Consider the following 8,284-nt stretch of genomic DNA (forward strand, 5'->3'; position numbering starts at 1 on the left):
CTATCACTGTTGATGTCGGTCACTGCCTGCAGTGGCCTGGTCAATCTCGTCGTCCATACAGTTCATTCCTGTCCTGTCCTCTTTGGAAGGAGGCTACTGCGTGCAGCCCAGACCTAAGGAGGGGGAGCCGTGGTCCACCTCCTCCCCTTGGGAGCAGCTCTGCAAATTACTGGGTTTCTTTGAGAGGGAGATTTGTCTTCTCTTGCACATTTATTTTGTCCATCATGTGTATATGAACATGTTTTATGAGCTTTGCCTTCCAGAAGCAACAGCTATATGAATAGAGAAAGCCTCAGGCTACATTTGACAGAGATTCACACAAATTTCATTTCATGGTACAGCCCAGAAATGGAAAAACCATTTATACTTTAGTTGCTTTGGGATTTATTCTAAAAGCTTTTTAGATTGTTCTGCAGTTGAGACTTCTTAACACAAAAAGTCCAAATGGTCGTGTAGAATGATGGCACTGAAGTAGCCTATGGCCTGTTTCTTAGTCTTCCCCATCACTGTGTTTCTGAGGCTTATTTCAAATCTGTTCTTTCAACCTGGGAATACATACTACAGGAGGGGCTGGAAACCCAAACTGTGCTGTAAGTGAGCTTGGAAAGTTCTGGGTATTTCCAAACTTACTATTGAGATGTTGGAACAAGATCTGTAACTGGGCATTCTCCAAATAAACACAGTTTTCTTGTTTAAAAAAATTTCTTTTTACTGATGTATAGGTGATTTACAAATATCATGTTAGTTTTAAGTATACAGCCCAGGGATTCAGTTATTTGTATGTTTGTGTGTGTGTGTGCTCAGTCGTGTCCAACTCTGCCACCTCATGAACTGCAGCCCACCAGGCTCCTTCTGTCTATGGAATTCTCCAGGCAAGAATACTGGAGGGGGTTGCCATGCCCTCCTCCAGGGGATCTTCCCAACTCAGGAATCAAACCCGCATCTCTTGCTTTGGCATGTGGATTCTTTACCAGTAGCGCCACTTGGGAAGCTATATATATATGGCTGGGAAGCCGTATATATATACATATACCCACGCACATACACATATATGTATATATGGCTTCTCTGGTGGATCAGACAGTAAAGAATCTGCCTGCAATGCAAGGGATCTGGGTTTGATCCCTGGGTCAGGAAGAGCCCCTGGAAAAAGGAATGGCTACCCATGTCAGTACTCCTGGGGCTTCCTTGGTGGCTCAGATGGTAAAAGAATCTGCCTGCAATGCAGGAGACCTGGCTTTGATCCCTGGGTCAGAAAGATGCACTGGAGAAGGGAATGGCTAACCACTCCAGTATTTTTGCCTGGAGAAGTCCATGGACTGACAGGCTACAGTCCACGGTGTTGCAAAGAGTCAGACACGACTGAGCAACGAACACTTTCATTTTTTCAGTTTCATAATCTTTTATCATATTCCTTTTTAAAAAAAGATATTTATTTATTTGACTGTGCTGGGTCTTAGTCAGGGTGCATGGGATCTTTAGTTGTGGCCTGGGACGTCTTAGTTACAGCATGTGGGATCTAGTTCCCTGACCAGGGATTGAACCCAGGTCCCCTGCATTGGGAGCATGGAGTCTTAGTCACTAGACCATCAGGGAAGTCCCCAGATTCTTTTTCATGATAGGTTATTACAAGATATTGAATATAGTTCCCTGTATTATATAGTAGATCTTTGTTGTTTATCTGTTTTACTTATAGTTGTGCGTGTCTGTTAATCCCATGTTTTCCCATTTCCCTGCTGGTAACTGTAAAATTTGTTTTCTGTTTATGGTTTGTATTTATGAGTCTGTTTTTTAAATGTTTGTATTATTTTTTTAGATTCCACATGTAAGTGATAGCATATAGTATTTGTCTTTGGCTTACTTCACTTAGTATGATCACCTCTAGGTCCATCTATGTTGCTGCAAATGACATTATTTCATTCTTTTTTATGGCCGAGTAATATTCCATTGTAAGTATGTACTCATCTTTTTTTTTGCATTCTTGTATTATTTCTTAAAATTTTATTTATTTTTTAATTGAAGGATAATTGTTTTACAGAATTTTGTTGTTTTCTGTCAAGCCTCAACATGAATCAGCCATAGGTGTATATATATCCCCTCCCTTTATTTATTTATTTTTTTTTGGTTGTCAAATGATCCTTTATTTTTCTTTTTCCTTTGCAGTTCTTAACTAGCTGGGCACTCCACTGCACCACTGTTGATATCATCTATGATGTCATGAGGGTGGCGGCCATCAACATTGCAGCCCACAGACTGGGCAGTCCCCAGGATCTCTTTAATGGTTCCAGAAAGTTCTCTAGCTAGAGACCGATGCCGCATCTGCCGGGCAATGTTGACGATCTCATCAAAAGTAATGTTTCCACTGTGCTTAATGTTTTTCTGCTTCTTTCTGTCCCTTGGTGGTTCCTTGAGGGCTTTGATGATCAGGGCAGAAGCAGAAGGTACCACTTCAATCTGGGCTTGTCTGTTCTGAATGGTCAGTTTCACTGTAATCCTCAGACCCTTCCAATCACCAGTTGCCTTGGCTATGTCATCACCAACCTTTTTTGGAGACAGGCCCAAGGGGCCGATCTTGGGGGCCAGGGCAGACGTGGCACCAACTTCCCCACCGGTGCACCTCAGGTACACGACTTTGATCTCGTTGGGGTCGAACTTAGGCGGCATGGTGGAGGCGGCTGGTGTCGGATGAACCCGGATTCGGGACGACCGAAGAAAGTTGCACCTTCGCCTCCTCCTAGCCGAAAGCCGAAAGGTATCCCCTCCCTTTAAACCTCCCTCCCATCTCCCTCCCCATCCTCTAGTATCATAATGATATTATACATTAGCCATTCATCTGTTATGAACATTTAGGTTGCTTCCATGTCCTGACTGTTGTTAACAGTGCTTCAGTGAACATTGGGGTGCATGTATCTTTTTGAATTATGGTCTTCTCTGGATATATGCCCAAGAGTGGGACTGCTGGGTCATATGGTAACTCTGTTTTCAGTTTTTAAAGGAACCTCTGAACTGGTTTCCATAGTGGCTGCACCGATTTACATTCCCACCAACAGCGTAGGCACGTTCTCTTTTCGCCACACCCTTTGCAGCACTCATTGTAGACTTTTTGATGATGGCCATTCTGACTTGGGCTTCCCTTGTGGCTCAGCTGGTAAAGAATCCACCTGCAATGTGGGAGACCTGAGTTCGATTCCTGGGTTGGGAAGATCCTCTGGAAAAGGGAAAGGCTACCCACTTCAGTATTCTCACCTAGAGAATTACATGGACTGTATAGTCCATGGGGACACAAAGAGTCCGACTCGACTGAGCAACTTTCCCTTTTGCTTTCATTCTGACCAGTGTGAAGTGGTAGCTTGTAACATTGATGCATTTCTCTAGTAATTAGCGATGTTGAGTATCAACTGCCTTTTGTCTGTCTTTGGAAATGTGTCTATGTAGGTCTTCTGCCCTGTTTCTGATTGGGTTTTTCTTTTTTCAATTTTTATTTTGCATTGGATTATAGTTGATTAACAATGTTGGTTAGTTTCAAGTGTATAGCAAGGTGATTCAGTTTTATATATACATGTATCTATTCTTTTTCAAATTCTGTTTTGTTTTTTATTGAGTTGTATGAACTGTATGTATATTTTGGAAATTAAAACCTTGTTGGTGGCATCATTTGCAAATATTTTCTCCCAGACTGTAGGTTGTCTTTTCATTCTGTTTATGGTTTCCACTGCTGTGCAAAAGCTTATGAGTTTAATTAGGTCCCATTTGTTTACCTTTGCTTTTATTTCTTTTGCTTTAGGATTGAACTAAGAAAATATCGGTATGATTTATATCAGAGAATGTTTTGCCTGTGTTCTCTTGTAGGAGTTTCAGGGTGTCATGTTTTATATTTCAGTCTTTAAGCCATGTTGAGTTTATTTTTGTGTATGGTGTGAAGGAGTGTGCTAACTGTCCTGATTTCCATGCATCTATCTAGCTTTCTCAGCACTGCTTGCTGAAGAGACTGTCTTTCCCACTGTATATTCTTCCCTCTTTTGTCAAAGATTAATTGACCATAAGTGTGTGGGTTTATTTCTGGGCTCTTTATTCTGTTAATTGATCCAAGTGCCTGTTTGTGTGCCAATACCACGTTGTATTATTCAGTTATTTAGGCTGCCCTGGGTCTTCACTGTGCTGTGTGGGCACTTCGTTGCAGCATGCAGGCTTTCTCTAGTTGCAGAGTGTGTGGTCTCTGTAATTGTGGCGTGTGGGTTTAGTTGCCCTGCAGCATGTGGGATCTTAGTTCCCTGACCAGGGATTGAACCTGCAACCCCAGCACTGCAAGGTGGATTCCCTGGGCCACCAGGGATGTCCTGGTGCCGTGTCGTTTTGATTCCTATAGCTTTGTAGTGTTGTCTACAGTCCGGGAGGGTTATACCTCTTGCTGGATTCTTTCTCCTCAGGATTGCTTTGGCACTTGTGGTTCATGTCAATTTTAGGATTATTCTAATTCTGTGAAAAAATGTCATGGGTAATTTGATGGAGATCACGTTAAATCTGTAGAGTACTTTGGGTAGTATGCCATTTTAACAATATTAATTCTTTCAATTCAAGAACATGGTATATCTCTCCATTTCTTTGAATCATCTTCAACTTCCTTTATCAATGTTTTACACTTCTCAGCATATAGGTCTCTCAACTCACTGGTTAGATTTTTTCCTAGGTATTTTATTATTTTGTGGTGTAATTTTAAGCAGGATTGGTAAGCCCAGGTTTTCGTTTTATTTGTTAATTTTTGGCTGTGCTGGTGCTGGGGCTCTGTCGCTATGCAGCCTCTTTTCCAGTCACCCTGTGAGTGGGGGCTACTCTCTAGCTGTGGTGCAGGCGTCTCGTCGTGGTGGCTTCTCCTGTTGTGGAGTACTGGTTCTAGGGCATGTGGGCTTCAGTAGTGACAGCATGTGGGCTAAGTAGTTGCCGCTTCCGGGTCTAGAGCACAGGTTCAGTAGTTGTGACATAGGGGCTTAGTTGCTCTGTAGCATGCGGGATCCTCCCAGACCAAAGACTGAACCCGTGTCTCCTGCACTGGCGGGCAGATTCTTTACCATTGAGCCACCAGTTTTTAAAAGGAAATGGAACAAACCCAGGTTTTAAAGGAAATGGAGCAAAAGTGCACAATCTGGGGACTTCCCTGGTGGTCCTGTAGTTAAGATTCTGTACTCCCAATAGAGGGGGCAGAAGTTTAATCCTTGGTTGTTGAACTAAGATCCCACATGCTGCATGTTATGGCAAAAAAAAAAAAAGTACAATTTGAAACTTATATAAATATCAATTAAAAAATACATAGATTAAAAAATATAAATATTAAAACATGACAGTAAACTGCAGTTTGGCCACTGTCTGCTTTTATAAAGCCAGTGAGCTAAGAATGATTTTCTTACTTTAAACAGTTGGACACAAAATCAGAAGAATAATATTTTCTGATGTGTGAAAATTCTGTGAAATTCACATTTCAGTGTCCTTAAAGAAAGTCAGAGAGGAACACAGCTATGTCCAACTGTTTTTCTATTGCCTGTGGCTATTTTGGTGTCAACAGCAGCTTTGAGTAGCTGTGACAGAGATGGTATGGCTTGAAAAATCAACAATATTTACTATCTGGCCCTTTACAGAAAAAGTCTGCCAACTTCTGGTTTAGTGCATAGCCCAATAAAAGGCTTTTTCAGGGAAGCAAATGATATCACTTGATGATGCTTAGAATTGCTGGCGCTTGGTGATAAAAATCAGACTGATTTTTAGTTGTTTTTTTCTGTTGTGATCTCTACAACTGGGGTGCCCCCAGTGGCCCCCACCCCCAATGCCTGCCTCTGGGACCACCATGGCCCCCTGCCCTCAGTCGGCTACAGGAAATTGCCTTTTGGCATAGAATGCAGCCACCTTGGATATTCCTGAAGTCATGAGTTTTGTACTCATAAGTTCAGTGGATCTAATCCTCTCATTCCACTGGCTGCAGGTGGCAGAAACCTGAGTGAGCAGAGATGGAGAGCTGGGGTTACTGCCTCATGTCCCCTTCCGCAGGAGGCTGGGGGCTTCTGGGCTTCGGGACACTTTGCTCTTATGGGACAGCCTCTGTGCTCAGACTCATCTCTCCATGAGGGACCAGGCATCACCAGCTAACAGCAACCAGGCAGCCCCCAGGCAGCAGGCAGGAAGGGGCTCTGGCCAGGAAGCGTCTAATGGGCAGGAAGATGGGGATGAAGATGGACAGACAGAGCTTGGAAGACAGTAGACCCTTGATGCAGAAGAGGAAAATGTCCAGATGGCCTTGAGTTCTTTTTTTTTAAATTGAAGTACAGTTGATTTATATGCAATGTGTTAGTTTCAGGCATACAGCAAAGTGATTCATATTATATGTGTGTGTGTGTGTGTGTGTGTGTGTGTGTGTGTGTGTGTGTATTGTTTTTCAGGTTCTTTTCCCTTATAGGTTATTACAACATATTGAGTATAGTTCTCTGTGATATACAGGAAGTTCCTGTTGGCTATTTGTTTTATATATAGTAGTATGTATCTGTTCATTCCAAACTCCTAATTTATCCCTTTCCCCTTTCCCCTTTGATAACTGTTCATTTATTTTCTGTGTCTGTGGGTCTATTTATGTTTTGTAAATAAGTTCATTTGTATTATTATTTTTAAGATTCCACATATAAGTAATATCATATTTGCCTTTGACTTACTTAGTCTGATAATCTCTATGTCTGTTCTTGTGCTACAGATGGCTTCATCTCATTCTTTTTTATGGCTGAGTAATACCCGTTTGTGTACATGTACCACATCTTCTTTATCCCTTCCTCTGCCGATGGACACTTAGGTTGTTTCTGTGTCTTGGTAGTAGTGTTAGCTTCTTAGTCATGTCCGACTCTTTTCGACCCCATGGACTGTAGCCTGCCAGGCTCCTCTGTCCCTGGGATTTTCCAGGCAAGAATACTGGAGTGGGTTGCCATTCCCTTCTCCAGAGGATCTTCCCAATCCAGGGATTGAACCCTGGTCTCCTGCATTGCAGGAGAACTCTTTACCATTTGAGCTACAGAAAAGACCTTTTGAGCTACAGGGAAGACCTATGTCTTCCATGTCTTGGCTATTGTAAACAGTGCTTCTGGGAACATAGGGATGCGTGTGTCTTTTCAAATGATATTTTTCTCCAGATATATGCCCAGAAGTGGCATTGCTGGATTGTATGGCAACTCTATAGTTTTTTAAGGAACCTCCATACTGTTCTCTAGCTCTGAGCTCTTTGTAAGCCTGAAAGTCTCTGTGTACCTTATAATAGCCCATCTGTTTTCCCACCATAGCCCCTCATTGTCCTGGTCTTTCTCCCCCTTATCTTCCCAAGCCTCTCCTCCACAACCACACTCCCCCGTCACGACTATCCCCTCCCTTCAATTTAATCCTCCTCCTCCCCACTCATTCAGCAGGTGGAACTGAGCGATAACGGACCCACGGCTGAGGGTGTGGACTGTGATGCTCACTGTCGTGTCACCACGCCTGGCCTGCAGTAGGTGGTCAGTACTATCTGGGCACCTTTGACCAGCAGGGCTCAGCCCCACAGGTCCCTGAGCACCAAGGTCAGCGCTGCAGTCGGACAGATCAGGCCTGTGCACAGTGCATTGGGAAGCCCGGACAGCTGAAACTGACAAAGGCAAAGAGAGTTTTCATAGGATATTGTACAAAGGTGGAATTTGGATGAAACTTTAAAAAAGCAGTGTTTCAACAGGCTTAGGGCCAAACAGGGCCAGGTGGGAAGGGGCCAGCATCCCATCTGGGCTGTAATGTGGACCCGGCGCCTGTTCCCATGGGAACCACGGAGTTAGGAGGGCTGTGGACCATCATGGTCAGAAACCACTTACCTGGATCTGCACTTTGGTTGAAAATCCAGGCTGCTCCTGTGTCAAAGTTAAAATTCTCCCGGGTCGGAAAGTTTCATTCTGAATGGCAGAATTGCAAACAGCAAAGTTTCTGCTCATCTATAATTTTAGAGTTCAAAGTTTCTTTTTGAGTAAAACAGTCACAACACAAGAAAAGGGTTGTTAGGATGCTTTACAGTGGCAGCTGTGTTTCCTTGAGAAGTGCGGTTCCCTGTGAACTTGAGGACAGTGAAATCCAGCAGCTGGTTTCTCTGTGTCTGTTACCCTGCCTGATCCTGTGATGTCATCTCTTGGAGTCAGGATAAGGACTTCTGTGCTGACTGTTCTATTGGCTCTGGCTGGAGGAGGGAAGGATGCTGTTATTGGGCTCTGGCCCAGACCAGGGGGCTCTGGGGATGCAGAGT

At 43.4% G+C, this 8,284-nt stretch overlaps 1 protein-coding gene across 1 annotated transcript; it reads right to left on the reverse strand.

Moving 5' to 3' along the window:
* Nucleotides 1-2,139: 2,139 nt before the first annotated feature.
* LOC139029943 (large ribosomal subunit protein uL11) lies at nt 2,140-2,750 on the reverse strand. Its single transcript, XM_070451454.1, has one exon. The coding sequence runs from the start codon at nt 2,662-2,664 to the stop codon at nt 2,167-2,169; it is 498 nt and encodes a 165-aa protein (XP_070307555.1). The 5' UTR covers nt 2,665-2,750; the 3' UTR covers nt 2,140-2,166.
* Between the last annotated feature and the right edge of the window lie 5,534 nt (nt 2,751-8,284).

Source organism: Odocoileus virginianus, chromosome 20 (genome assembly GCF_023699985.2).
Source record: "Odocoileus virginianus isolate 20LAN1187 ecotype Illinois chromosome 20, Ovbor_1.2, whole genome shotgun sequence".
NCBI lineage: Eukaryota > Metazoa > Chordata > Mammalia > Artiodactyla > Cervidae > Odocoileus > Odocoileus virginianus.

Bases quoted from the DNA above. Each gene is read 5' to 3' on its own strand.
- LOC139029943 (XM_070451454.1), bottom strand. From the start codon at position 2,664: ATGCCGCCTAAGTTCGACCCCAACGAGATCAAAGTCGTGTACCTGAGG.